The 15,565-nt window shown below is 38.1% G+C and overlaps 1 protein-coding gene across 2 annotated transcripts in view; it reads left to right on the top strand.

Moving 5' to 3' along the window:
- Positions 1 to 15,565, top strand: part of MNAT1 (MNAT1, CDK activating kinase assembly factor) — a 200,637-nt gene that overhangs the window by 69,026 nt on the left and 116,046 nt on the right. For both annotated transcript variants that reach the window (XM_023759913.1, XM_006096036.3), the window contains exons 2-3: positions 2,353 to 2,505; positions 4,486 to 4,559. In XM_023759913.1, coding sequence (XP_023615681.1) covers positions 2,353 to 2,505; positions 4,486 to 4,559 — 227 coding nt within the window. The remainder of the gene's footprint in view (positions 1 to 2,352; positions 2,506 to 4,485; positions 4,560 to 15,565) is intronic.

Raw genomic sequence — 15,565 nt, 5'->3', positions numbered from 1 at the left:
AGCAGAAACAGAAGGGAGAACTTGCGCTGTTTTCTCTAGGTTTTTCTCTATGTACTTCTGTACTTGAGCTTAAAAAAAAAAAAGGAATTGTTTGTTCTTTTCAGCAGTTAAAATTGGAAAGGGAAAAAGTGGTATAGGAAAATAAATTATTATTATTTTTAATCCTCACCTGAAGATATGTTTTTATTGATTCTAGAGAAGAGGAAGGGAGAGGGAGAGAGAGAGAAAGAAACATTGATCGGATGCCTCCCATACGCGCCGGATCAAGGATCGTATGTGCCCTGACTGGAAATCGAACCTGCAACCCTTCAGTGCACCGGTCGATGCTCCAACTAACTGAGCCACACCAGCCAGGGTGGAGAATAAATTATTTTAAAAATTATTTAATACTGTTGAAATCCTTATGTTTTATGGCAGATTTTTAAAAAGCGGAGATGTAGAACTAATGGTGGAAACAAAGATTGTATTATGTTTTAATATACAGTATGATCTTTAGAAATATTGAAGTGTTTTATATTACGCGTTGACTGAATTATCGATGGAAACTACTCTTTAGAGTCCTTGTAATACAGAATATTATTTGTGGCTCAATAGTTTTGAGTATTTCAGAATGCTCCTTGCATATAAGTATCTTTAGTCAGTGTAGTTATAAAGTATGCTCATTTTCATCTTCTGTAGTTGTATTTAATTTCCTTTAACCACAAAGATTAGGGGAAATGAACCCCTCTCAATTGTCCCAATCCCAAAGTGGTCTCTGTTCTCTCTCTTAGGGATTTTTTTCTATATTTTGATGGCACTATTAAGATAGAATGATGCAAAGGTGAAATGTTAGTATTTTATTAATAACCAACTAATTAATAATATAATTGGTAACTTATTAATTTTATTAATAAGGATTAAAAATTCTTATTTCCCTGTTTCATTTTTCTCATTTAGCTTATTCCATAAGTCAACTAAATTTTGGGGGGAAATCAACTTTTCCCTTACCATTAGAATTTTTCTTTTTCTCTTTGTCATATATATTTTTTGTTATGTATAGTTTATTGAGTATTTATTAACTGTCAGGCACTAGGGATAGAGAACAAGTTAGGCCAAATTCCTGCCCCAATGCAGTTTACATCCTAGTGGTGGCTACAGAAAATGAACACATAAAGAAATAATGAATTTCAGATAATGCTAAGAAAGGAGTAATGTGTGGCCCTAACATATATCTACTTGGGCACGATTACAACTTGATGACTACATTCTAAAAGGCGTAAATATTAGAAGTTATGAATCAAGGTAAATTCTTGGTGTAATCTTAGTTTCCACTCTTCATCCTGAGTTCCCTGAAGCCTGCATTCTCAAGCCCAGAGGCTAAAAGAGCTGCTCTCTTCTCTGGCCAGCCTTTCCACTTTCTAGTCTGATTAAGTAGCATGGATTTGTTGGGGCAGGGCAGGAATGATTGGGTGGTACCTAGATCCATTTTCAATTTCTGTAGTTGGATTTAATTTCCTTTAACTACAGACATTAGGGGCAATCCTGTCAAGTCCCCAGGAATCTGGTACAGAGAAGTTCACCTCTTCAGTTCCTTGCTCTTCTAACTCAAGACTTCTAAGTTCTTCCCCATATTGCACTACCCAAGAGAGAGGAGAGAGGGGATGCAGGTATCTGGGAAACCAGTGTAGGCAATCACTTTGGTGGATTTCGGGCAGCCAACTTTAACTGGTTAAAAGTTTTTATAAGTAGTCACTCTTTCTAGGACTTCTTGGGCATAAGTTGTGGTAGTTTTCTCCTTTCTCTGCATATACATACGGGGCACTCTCATTTCTTCATCCTTTGACTTGGGGACCTCCTTCAGCTAGCACTTCTCTCTTATAATTCCCATTTGTGTAATTGCTTACTGAACTTTCAAACTTTCTTACAAGGTTGAAAGGGGAAAAAAAGCCTTAGTCTTAGTGATTGTGGCAGAGGCTTTTCTTGCCCAGGTAAAGGGAGATACTGCACTGAGAATGAAGGTGACCATAGACTACTCTTTTACATGCCTCTTTGACTCTCCCCATCCTGCTACCTCTGAATCCTCCTAGTCCCCAACTCTATTTGTTTTAATTTGTAAATTTGTTTAATTTGGTAAACCAAATTGGTATTCCTTGGAATACCTACATCTGAAAAGTAACTTCCAAATGAAAATGAACATTTTCCAAAGACTTTTTGTAAGATTTTAAGTAGCAATGACTAATTTTCCAACCCTAAAAAAGCCCACCCAAATAAACAACCCCCCCCCCCACGCCAAAACATAAAAAGGAAAACTATCTACAATCTTGTACATTTGAATACTAGCTTAAAAGTTATATTGTATTTTTCTCTGAACAGGTGTGAAAGTTGTGTGGATTTACTATTTGTGAGAGGAGCTGGAAACTGTCCTGAGTGTGGTATTCCTCTTAGAAAGAGCAATTTTAGGGTACAACTCTTTGAAGATCCTACTGTTGACAAGGAGGTTGAGATTCGGAAAAAAGTGCTAAAAATGTAAGTATTATTGCTTGAATGATCCATTCCACAAAGAGGATTTTAAAAATAATTATTTCAGTAATTGATATCATTATTTCCAGATAGAAATGTGGACAGTTTGGCAAGTATAAATTTATCTATGTATTTGTTCAACAAACATTAAGTTTTTAGAGAACTCAGAAATATTAATTATCTAGCCTTTATTAGAGAAGAGTAGATCCTCTTGATTGATGGCTTCACAATTCATTTATTTGCTATTTTTACATTAATTTAGTTAACAAATACATATATTGAGTACCTACTCTGTGCAAACACTGCATTATATATATTAGGCTCTAGGTATGGAATGAGTAAGACAGGTACTCTCAAAAGCATGGTAGCATAGGGTAGCATAGAGGTAGACAATTTAAAATAGGTAAACAAAAAATAGGATTATAAATTGAGATAAATGCTGTGAAGTTAATGACTGAGTGTTGATGTGGGTCAGTGATGTCATATAAGGCCTGAGGGGGTAACATTTAAGTTGAGATCTGAAGGCCATTAGAAGAAATCATATGTTAGCTATAATTTATTTTGATATATAGAATGTCCCAAAAATATATACACACTTTGAATGATTATAAAGTCAGTGTTTATTAATATACAGTTCATTTTCAAAATTTAAAAGAATCTGCATAAATGAATAATTTTTTTTGTCAATGCCTGTTTTCAAACTGATGACCGTTCTGGTTCAGGCACGGCTGATAATATGAAGCAATGAAATCACAAACATCAAGAATCATTTCCTTTGGTATTAGTGTGCTCTCAATTCATCAACTTTTGCCAGTTTTGTACTGTAAACATTATCTCTTATGTATCCCTATGAAAAAGTCTACTGGATAAATTTTCTTTGTTCAAAGCTTAGTCTAGCAGCTTCACCCATTATTTCAAATCAGTTAAATCGGAAAAGGAGTGAAAATTAAATGAGTTATCCACTATTAAAATTTGTATACATTTTTGGGGGGACACAGGCTGTCCCCCCAAAATATATACACACTGAATAATTATAAAGGCAGGGTTTGTACTTAAACTGTGTTTTCAAAGTTCCAGTAGCATTTTAGGATGAATTTTCTTTGTTGAAAGCTTTGGCTGAAAAGAAAGAAACATCAATTGAGCTATCAGCTGTTAAAGTGTGTGTACATGTTTTTGGGACACCCTGTATATTTCTGTATGTGTGTGTATACCTATATATTCTTTTTCATTTATAATTTATTTTTTACTTAATAGCTTTGATTTCATTTTATCTGTCTTGTTACAAGCTACCTTATTGTTTTGGAAGTTTAAAGAGTTAATATACATTTAATCTATTATTGTTTTATTTTATTTATTTTGGTTGAAATATTTATATACTTCAACCTTGGTCACCAGTGTTTTAGCAGCATCTTTCTAGGCACCTAACCAGTTTTTCTTAATCAATGCCCCAAGCTGCTCTTTTATTATTTGAATTACTTCTAGGAAATAGTCTCTCTTAGATTCTTGTTTCTTCTTCTTCTTATCATTAATGCCTATGGTTTTTTAATTCTTCAGAGGTATATTAAATATTTACAAAATTCCTCAGACTATAACTGTCATGAAAAATTGGACTGTATTTTTTGAATTAATTTTTAGCTTTCTGGAAATTAACAAATCTATAAGAAGTAAGCAGTATCATGATTTCCAATGATAGACTTGTTTTAAGCTCATTTTCCATTCTTTCAGGGTTCAAGTTTCTTTTTCTTTCTTGTGTAAGAAGGATTTTGTGTTATACCACTCTCTCCTGATTCTACTTCTCTGTAGTCATACAAATATACTAGTAAGAACAACATTCTTGGTCTAGTCACAAACCTGGTTACAAGAAAACAGTGTTTTATATAGTAAACAATCTTTTTCTATGTATCATGTATGAATTATGTAAGAATAAACAAACTAGTTAGATAATATTGAAAACAAGTGATATGTTAACTTTTTTTTCTCTTATAGATACAATAAAAGAGAAGAAGACTTTCCTAGTCTAAGAGAATATAACGATTTCTTGGAAGAAGTAGAAGAAATTGGTTAGTTTTTAATGCTTATACTTTTTGTGTTCTAATGTGTGCAATTATCTTTTGGATGCCAAGGAGAACATTTCAAAACTCTAACAAGTTTTATTGTGATACCTGATGTTTACCTAATTGTTCCCTGTTGCACTTAATCATGTTTGTTATGTGAAGGCATACTTAAGTAAAGGATATATTTAAGTAATAAATATTTTGTCTTAGGAAAAATATGATGAATACCACTTTTTACCTGGGAAAGAAGGCTGTATTTGTACATATCATCTATATGTTGGTGATGTATTAGAGTAAACAAAAGGAAAGAATATTCAGATGAAAAAGAATAGGATTTCTAATAACTATGTACATGGTGACTAAAGCCATATGTTGTTTATCATTTATGCTTCTGTGATACAGTAGTTTCAAAACACTTTGAAGTAGTTGACTATTGAAGTGGAATTCTTTTATTTAGTGTTATTCTAGAATCAGAGGTTAAGGTAATCTTAGCGCTTTTTATTTCCATTGTGATTCGTTAAAAGGATGTTTTCATGAAAAGAAAGTATTGTTTCTGTTTTCTTAAATAAGATTTCAGAGATGTTAAAAAGTCTGTACGTAGTTGTATATTAGTTAAAAATTAATGTGGAGGAACCAAGATGGTAGCATAGGTAAACGCCTGTACTTGCTGCCTCCCACAACCACATCAAAATTACAACTAAAATACAGAACAACTATCATCCAGAACTGTGGGAAAGCTGGCTGGGTGGAAGTACTGCAACTAGAGAGGTAAAGAAAGCACATTGAACTGGTTAGGAGGTATGGACGTGCGGAAGAGGCTGGTCTGGCACCCGGGTGTGCCGCTTTTTTAATTGGGAGGGAGATCGCCTCTTTGGAGGCTGCCTGGAGGAGCAAGGAGCCCCAGCCCCACACCAGACCCCCAGCCCAGGGTTCCAGAACTGGGGAAAGAAGTCTGCAGTAAGAACTACTGACTGTGAAAACCAGTGCAGATTGGGGCTGAGTGACACATAGGCTGCTAGAGAACCAGCTGCTCCTCTTAAAAGGCCGGCACCGCGAACTGAATTTACAAGCTCCTGCTTGCTCTGAGCTCTAGTGCCAGGTGAGGCTCTGGGTGACCCAGACAAATACGGGGAGAAACTGGACTGTCTAGCATCAGGACAGGAATGTGGGGGCAGCTTTCTTCCAGACGGAGGTGCTCACAGCAGTCATTGTCCCCGTGCTGAGACCTCTCCAGTGCAGGGCTGACTGGCAGACATTTCTGTTCACTCTGCCCTGGAGATTCCCTGAGACCCTGCCCCACCCAATCTACAACACCCCCCCCCTCCCCCCCCCCAAAGCTGTCTGCAGCAGCTTTTGCATATGAATGGCCTGTCCTTTCTCAGGCTAAAAATCTGTCAAACAAGCTGCAGCTGGGTCAGGGAGCCCCAAAGCTATCAATAAAAGGCCCAAGGCTGACACCAGCACCAGCCTGCCTTGCTTCATAGCTGGGCCTCGTCTGGGCACTTCCAAACCCCATACAAAGAGGAGGAATCTGCAGATCTCTCTGTAGCTCCTGCTGGGTGGCCCCAGGCAGTGGCTGACCTTGCATCTCCTTGGAGATCCAAGAGCCAGTGTACCCAGTGGTCAGTGTGAGACCATACCAGATTACAACTCTTTACATCCATAAGTGACACACTCAAGGGGCAGACTCAGTGAGCACCAAAGCCCCACTGAAGCAAGTCCTGCCCCATAAGGGTGTCTCCTACACAGCAGCTCTCCCTCTGTAGTTGCAGCTGGTCCCCACAGCCAGTTGGCCTGGAGGTCAATTTCTCCCATTGATACCAACAGAAATCAAGGCTCAACTACAAGACTGTGCACACAGGCCACAAAGGGGTGCACCTAGAGTGTCCACCTCAGGTGACTGGGGAGGCAGAGCTACTGGGCCCTATAGGACAACTACTACATAAGGCCACCCTGTCAACCATAGAGACTAAGCAGCTACCCAATACATAGAAACAAACACAGGGAAGCAGCCAAAATGTGGAGACAAACAGGTCACAAATGAAAGAAATGAAAAAAGCAAACTACTGGATATAGAGTTCAAAACCACAGATATAAGGTTACTCAAGAATCTTCTAGAAACCTCCGAGGAACTTAGTGAGACCTTCAAGGATCTTAGTGAGACTGACAAAAAATGGAAAAGGACCAGTCAGAAATTAAGCATATACTGACTGAAATAAAGAATAATATATAGGATTCAACAGTGGACTAGAGGATCCCAAGAATCAAGTCAATGATTTGAAATACAAGGAAGCAAAAAACACCCAACCAGCAGAGCAAAAAGAAAAAAGAATCCAAAAATATGAAGATAGTGTAAGGGCCTCTGGGACAACTTCAAACATACCAACATTTGAATTATGGGAGTGCCAGAAGAAGAGAGAGAGCAAGAAAAAAAAAGGTTAGTTACCTACAAGGGAGTACTCATATGACCTCTCAGCTGATTTCTCAATAGGAACTATGCAGGCCAGAAGGAAGTGGCAAGAAATATTCAAAATGATGAATAGCAAGAACCTACAACCAAGATTACCCAGCAAAGCTGTCATTTAGAATTGAAGGTCAGATAAAGAGCTTCACAGACAAGAAAAAGCTAAAGGAGTTCATCACCACCAGTGTTATATGAAATGCTGAAGGGTGTTCTTTAAGAAGAGGAAGAAGAAGAAAAAGGTAAAGATAAAAAATGATGAACAACAAAGTGACAATAAATACATATCTATCAACAAGTGAATCTAAAAATCAAATGAATAAAAAATCTGATGAACAGAATAAACTGGTGAATGGAATAGAATCAGGGGCATGGAAATGGAACCGACTGATGATTCTCAGAGGGAAGGTGGTGTGGGGGTGTGCTGGAAGAGATTAGACAAAGATCTTTCAGTGGTTCTCAACCTTCTGGCCCTTTAAATACAGTTCCTCATGTTGTGACCCCCAACCATAAAATTATTTTCATTTCTACTTCATAACTGTAATTTTGCTACTGTTATGAACCGTAATGTAAATATCTGATATGCAGGATGGTCTTAGGCGATCCCTGTGAAAGGGTCGTTCGACCCCCAAAGGGGTCGCGACCCACAGGTTGAGAATCGCTGTCTTACATGCATGTATGCAGTACCTACGGACACAGACAATAGGGTGGCATGGGCCTGGGATGGGGTGGGAACCGGGTGGTGAGGAGCTATGGGGGAAAAAAAGAGGGACATCTGTAATAATCTCAACAATAAAGTTTAAAAAAAATTAATGTTTTTAAAGTTGCAATAATTATCATTATTCATTACAGGCTTAGAAATGATATAAAAAATCATGGACTGTAAAATGAGACTAAGAGAATTAAACAGTCATCTTTTAAATTTTTCTCTCAAACCTGATAGCCAGGCTATACTCACTTCATTTCTTTTTCTTTCTTTTTTTAAAAAAAATATATTTTATTAATTTTTTTTACAGAGAGGAAGGGAGAGGGATAGAGAATTAGAAACATCGATGAGAGAGAAACATCAACCGGCTGCCTCCTGCACACCTCCTACTGGGGATGTGCCCGCAACCAAGGTACATGCCCTTGACCATAATCGAACCTGGGACCTTTCAGTCTGCAGGCCAATGCTCTATCCACTGAGCCAAACCAGTTAGGGCAACTTCATTTCTTATTTAAAATATGATGATAAGAAAATTAATTATTCTTAAGAAGGCTTATATATGGTAAATTTTTAGAAAATTTAAATTCCTGAGGGATGGAGTATTCTAATTCCTTTAATTTCTCTTACTAACTGAGAAAAACCCAGAAAATCTTTTTATTTCCACTGTTTCTGAAACTTTTCTGAAATATCTAAGTTCATTTGTTAGTCTTAGCATATAGTATGTACAGAACATAATTTAGGCTTTTTCTGGGATATCTTAGTGCTTTGGAACCATTGCTTTTTCATTGTAATTGTTCACTGTGCTTTGAATGTTATCTTAGCAACTATGAATATCTATGGATTTTAGCTGAAAAGATGGTGGAATTTGGAAAGCCAAGGCAAAGTAGAAAAGTTAAGATAAGCTTAGATGATAAACCAAAGAGAAATCTTTAAGAACTGGGCAAGTATGCAGATATGTAGAAATCTGGCTATACACAAAAATATTAAGTCTAGGACAAAAAGTCTGGTCAGGTAATAAAGAGAAAGGATACCATAGGTGTCACAGAGCAACTTGAATATGTAGTCACAATTCCAACCAGGCAGGCAGGATAACTAAAAGAAACTGATAGATAAATAAGGTGGGGAAGAAGAGATCTTGATTCTGGAACAAGATTCTGGTTGAGTCATAGTTTAAAAATATATATATATTGCCATGAGATGAATTAGTGTGAAAATATGAACAACCTGGGGCTCATAGGTAAAATGAGGTTCATGTCCACAAGTGGGAGTGAGGATTGGCAGGCAAGAGCAAATCTGGATATTAGGACTACATAATACGCAATCCTTTCTTTACCAGAGAAGGAAACTGTGGCTCAGAGCATTTAATTTGAAAATGATTTTATTATGTGTATATTTATGAAGGACTACCTTCATTTGTAGTATGTTGAAGTTCTCTTATTCAGCAGCCTTCATGCAATTGACTCATTGGAGTAACTGACATTTCCCAGTTCTTCCATAAAATGTACTGACTGATGCCCAAAGCATAATGAATAAAGGCTGAATTCTGAAGATGTCCTCAAATACACCTCTGTACTTCTCTCACCAGTTCATATACACTTAGAGTTGGATGCATTGGCATTCAAACCTTATGCCAGTGGTACTTGTTATGGTAATTTAATTAAGTAGTTTATATAAGGTTGGGAAAAAATTGCAAAACTCCTTAAGGATTCTGCTTCTCAAGTTCTTGGTCCACTTTTAGAAAAACAGAAACTGAACAATATAGACGACAGGTATGGTTTGTACAAGATATTCCAATTAAAGACTACATCTTGGCTTATGTAATTAAGTTAGAAAACCACTGTACACTTACTATATATGTTTTAAGTTTGTGTTTAGGAGTATGTATGTTTCCTTCCTTTAACAGGTCTTTAAAAATAATCAACTATTAATCATGATTATGTTGGGTAAAGAGCAGTTCTATTGTATTTGAAAATATTGATGAAGTTTGGAACCTAGTCTCATAGACTTATAGTTTATTTTCTGAACTTCAGTTCAATTTTGCAAATATTAACTGTTCTATGTGAATTGCTTCACTTGCTGGGGTCATATGATTTTTTGCCTTGAGTAAATTCAGACTCTAAAGGGGGAGATAATTACGTAAACTAATGACTATAATTTAATGTGAAAGTAGTGTAAGAATTTATAAAGTGTTACGGAATACAGATAACAGAACAATTCAGCATTTAGGAAATACAGCTATAGTTTGCTCTTAAAAGATGAATAGGAGTTTACCAGGTAGAAAGGGGACGGAAGAACCTTTATAGCAAAAAACAAAGTCACGGAGATACAGGGTGTTGAGCATATTGGAGAATAAGCATGTAATCTGCTATGGGTAGCTAGAGCTGGTTGGTGAATGACTAGAAACGAGGCTTGAAAAACAGACTAGGCTGTCAGCTAAGCTGTCAGGGTAAGAATTTATTCTATGACCAATAGTGAGCCAATGGGACAGTGTTGTAGTGGTGTGGAATAATGACAGGTGCTACTCAGGCTTGGTAACCATTTTTAAAAGATCATTCCAATAATTTGGATGAGAAATCATCAGAACTTGGAGTCGATAGCAGGGATGATAGATAAAGGGGGTGTTTTAGAGATAGAATATCCAAGTGACTAATTTGACATAAGAATGAGCAGGAAGGGTGAATTAGAATAATCTGACCTTGAGCAGTTGTATGGTATTCATCAGGAAAATAAAAGCTGGAGAACAGGCAGTATTTCTTTTTGTTTCATTTTGTTGGGTGGAAAGAATAGAAATGAAGGAAAGACTAGTTTAGCCTTTTTGGGTGTGGCTCCACCATTAGTTGTGTGTTGTTCTGATTGTAGTATACATAAACTTCCTTTAAATATCTTGTTTCAATAGCTGTTTACATTGTGTTTTATTTTGCTTTCAAAGATGATTAGTTAGGCCGGCTGGTGTGGCTCTGTGATTGAGCATGGACCCCCTCCCTCCACCTCTCATCCCCAACTAAAAGGTCACTCTGTTTGATTCCTACTCAGGGCACTTGCTGAGCTACAGGCTTGATCCTCATTAGGGGGTATGCAGGAGGCAGCTGATCGATAATGTTTCTCTCTCATCCATGTTTCTATCTCTTTATCCCTTTCCCTTCCTCTCTCTCAAAATCACTAAAAACATATTTAGAAAAAGATGATTAGTTAGATGTTTGATATATCTGTATTGGCTATCTCTGTTAATCAAAAGTATAAAATGTTAATTTTTAATTGAATTTATTGGGGTAACATTGATTAATAAAATTATATAGGTTTCAAGTGTACCATTCTATAATACATCATCTGTATATTGTATTGTTTGTTCACCACCCAAAGTCAAGTCTCCTTTCGTCACCATTTATCCCTCCTTTACCTTTTTCTACCTCCCTTTCCTTCTGGTAATCACCATATTTAAAATGTTTATAGGAACTTCTAAGTGCCAGATTGAGCTGTGTTTATATTACTCATATAATAATTTTTATAACTCTAAGAGAGATAGACTTTTTATCCCTATTTTATATATGGAGACAAGGTAGAAAGAGCTTAGGTATTGTGCCCAAGGTCACATTGCTAGTAAATAACAGTACCAAATTTTAAACGTAAGTTTTTCTGACTCTCAGAGACCATGAAAGTGCTTGGTAGTGTTTGAGAGTAGTTAATAGTTTGAGTCTAAAACATTGGTTGCTGATTGGTGGAATAGTGGGAAATAAGAGAAAAAAAAGTATAGGTTATGGCCATATTTTGAAGGCTCTTATGTTTGAACTTGAGCTTACAAGTAGAAGGGTTTCCTTGAAGATACTTAGGCCTAGAGTGACTAATAGAGTTGTTAGTGTGGCTAAGGAATTAGTGTTTGAGGATTTATAAATGGGGGATTGGTCATTTTGTTATGTAAATTTCATTGTGAAGAAAAAATGTTAAATATTAGAATTTGAATAATTGTGTAAAATTACAATGTAAGGGCACACATGAAGACGAACTTTCTTATAGCATTAACAATAGGCTCTTTTCTGTGATTATGACAATCTAAGCATAAAAATTCTTGTTCTTTTTGGCCCCAGGGATTATCTCAAAGGTTTGTTCTTAGTTTCATAATAAACAGATTATTCTTTTGGTTCAGGATATTGCTTATTTTGAAAGGGTGAGAAAGTCCTAAGGGCTTTAATTATAAATTTTGGATGTCAAAAAGACTTGAAAATTGTACTTAAATAACATTAAATCTTTCAGAAAATACAATAGGTTTTTTGTTGGGTTTTAATACTTGACTAAAAGCAGGTCAACATCTGAGCTACACCAATATCCAGATAAAGGGCCAAATGATTGTATAGAAATTTATCTTCTATTTCTTTTTCTTTAAGGCTATTATACCAACCTGATTCATTGTGGCATGAATGAGACTTGCTTCATTTGAAAAGTTTTTAAAGTCCACTTTTGTGATATTTTTGTTCTTGTTTTTAAAGGAAGAGATTTGTATTATTTACGATTCATATCTGTTATATTACTGTTAACTTTTCTTTCTAAATTAAAAAATGAAATAAACAAATTGGTTATTTTAGTTTTATTAGAATTCATCAAAGTTTTTAATAAGCATAAATGAAAGAAATGATATGTAAACTGATTTTTTATCTTTTTCTAGAGGCCTGGTGCATGCATTCGTACACGGGTGGGGTCCTTCGTGGGGTCTCTCAGCCTGGCCGGCGATCGGGGCCGATTGAGGGGGGCGCGGCCGGCCCGGGGGAGGGACCGAGGGAGGTTGGCTGGCCAGAGGGGAGGGAAACCGCAGGAGGTTGGCTGGCCCGCCACGGGGAGGGACCATGGGAGGTTGGCTGTCCGGAGGGAAGGATCACGGGAAGGGGGCCGGCCAGCTGCAGGAGATGCGCTGGCCGTGGGAGGTTGGCTGTGGGAGCACACTGACCACGAGGGGGCAGCTCCTGCATTGAGCGTCTGCCCCCTGGTGGTCAGTGCGCATCATAACAACCAGTTGACCGGTCATTTGGTTGCCTAGGCTTTTATATATACTAGAGGCCCAGTGCAGGAATTCGTGCACCAGTGGGGTCCCTCGGCCTGGCCTGCGGGATTGGGCCTAAACTGGCTCTCCGACATTCCCTGAGGGGTCCCGGATTGCGAGAGGGTGCAGGCCAGGCCAACGGACCCCACGGTGCATGATCGGGGCCAGGGAGGGATGCAGAAGGTTGGCAAGCCAGGGAGGGACCATGGGAGGGCTCCCGGGCGTGTCCGGCCCATCTTGCTCAGTCCCGATCAGCTGGACCCCAGCAGCAAGCTAACCTACTGGTCGGAGCGTAATTAAAAATAAAGCTGCTGTGAATATTTGTGTGCAGGTTTTTGTGTGAACATAGTTTTTAATACCATTGGATAAATACCAAAGCGTACAATTGCAGGATTGTACTGTTTTCGCAAAGTGGCTGTGCCATTTTATATTCTCACTGCAATGAATCAGGATTCTTGTTGCTCAGCATCCTTGCCAGCAGTTATTGTTACCAGTATTTTGGATTTTGGCCATCCTAATGGGTGTGTATTGGAAGTTTTTAATTTAAGTACTGGGAGTATTAAAGATATATCAGACCTAGAATCTGCCCACAAGTAACACTGTAGATCAAATAGATGTGTACATTGAAAGTAATTATAAGTGCAATCAGAATGATTTTAGATAATGTATTTTGGGAATTTGGGGATGGAGAGATTGTACCTGCAAAGTGAATTATAAGGAAGACCTGGGGATTATATTGGGTATAGAAAAATGGGTCAGATATATCCACAATTGTTCTGGGTTTGATTGGTACTAAGAAGGGCCCTTTGATCATGGGTATGGAGGTAGGAAAGTGTTGGGCAGAGGAATAGTTGAAGTAGACTGGAAGTGGTTTTTAGGCATTGAGAGGAGCAATACAACTAGTATTGTAGATAAGGTTCAGGCTTTGGAATCAGCATACGTTAAAATCCTGGTTCCAACATTTATTAGCTGTATACCTTGATCGTAGTTAATATCTTTATAGCTTATTTGTAAAGTGTACCTATCTTATAAGGTTATTAGGAGGATTAATGTGAAGTAATTAGGTCAAATGCTGGATATAGTGCCAGTCATATGTATTTCATATATGTTTGATTGATACACACACAAAAACACATACACGTATACTATAGAGTGTATTCCTCAAGCAAAATTTTGAGAAGGAAGTCACTTAAGTGGACAAATGAAGGAAAGCCACACTGGTTGGAATTCCTGGGTCTCTCTTTCCTTTGCTCCCCCCCCCCCCCCCCTGCTTCTTGAAGAGGCTCTGAGGAATCTGCAGAACTCACAAAGCACAGAGGGAAAAGGAATTTGAGAGATTAAGATTAGATTTTTTCAAGGCAGTATGGATTCAGAAGCAGTGAGTGAACATAGTGACTCATGACTGAATAACATAATCAGAACTTTATTTTAGAAGGGTTAATTGGTAGCTGATTCCATTAAAAGGAAGGACAGTTTCTTTAATAAACATTTTTTAAATAACTAGCACAGTGCTAAATATTATTTAATGAATGACACAAGGATACTTTTTGATTTACTATTATCACTTGACTAGAGGCCCGGTGCATGAAATTTGTGCATGGGGGGGGGGGGGGGGGGGCCCTCATCCCAGCCTGTGCCCTCTCACAATCCGGGACCCCTTGGGTAGGGTTCCTAGGCCTGGCCGGTGATCAGGGCCTTTTGGGGCTTTCCTTCCCCTGGCTGCCAGTAGCTTAAGGTCATTAATTAAAATGACCTTTCCTGTCCCTGCCGCTGCCACTGCTTGCCATCTGTGCGGTGCTGCCCCCTTCTTCCCTGCCACCGGTTGCCTTTCTCTGCAGGCGACAGACGTGGGGTGCAATCACTTGGTTGGCCTGGGCCTCCCTCTGCGGGGTGATTGCTGGCCGGCCCCACACACCCGCCACAGCGTTGCTGGCCGGTGGTCTGGGCCTCCCTCTTTGGGGTGATTGGTCACAGAGCGCCCCCATCGATTGCCCTGCAGAGGGTGGCCTGGGTCTCCCTCTGCGGGGCAATCGTAGGGTGATGGCAGGGCCCCCTGACCAATCGCATTGCACCTGCCTTGGCTGGCCTGGTGCCAGTGTGTGTCATAGCGTGGTCGTCCAGAAGGTCGTCCGGACAGTTGTTCTGCTGTTCAGTCGTTCAGTCGATTTGCATATTACGCTTTTATTATTATAGTTTATATAGTATCTTATATTAGTACTCTAATTTCATTTGTGTAGGAGTGACTTCCTTATTACAAGTGTTTGTCTTTGAAAACAGGAAGTGTGCTCACAATGTTTGGAATCTAATAGATAATAATTAAATTATTTTCTCCTTTCCTTCTTTCTCTTATGTCTGGATGATACAGAGATTGTATTAAATATGATCATTGACTGCAAGATGAAGTAAAAAGTAATGAATGCTATGTATGTGTGTGTAATCATGTACAGTAGAAAGTTTTTATATGAGCTGTAAATAATGTTTTCAACATTTATGAGAGAAGGAAGTTGTTTCTCATTAGGGGGATCAGGGAGAACTTCATGGAAAAGTATTTGGGTAGACCTTTAAATATTGAGTATATTTTCAGTAGTAAGGAAGGGTGATCAGGTATTCTAGGCATAATGGTGTGATCAAAGGAATTGGAACAGGAAGTGTTGGGACATTTGGGAAATGTAGAGCTTTCTAGTTTCAAGAGAGGTCTTTATGAAGGGGAGATAAAAGAGTAGTTATCGCCAGATTGTTAGTTTAGGTTATAGCCAGTAGTTGTAGCCAGACGTGTTCTGAATTCTAATTTTTTTTTTCCTAGTAAAATAAGGGAT

The sequence above is a fragment of the Myotis lucifugus genome, unplaced genomic scaffold (genome assembly GCF_000147115.1).
Source record: "Myotis lucifugus unplaced genomic scaffold, Myoluc2.0 scaffold_166, whole genome shotgun sequence".
Classification (NCBI taxonomy): Eukaryota; Metazoa; Chordata; class Mammalia; order Chiroptera; family Vespertilionidae; genus Myotis; species Myotis lucifugus.
This window is presented reverse-complemented; position numbering and strand designations above follow the sequence as displayed.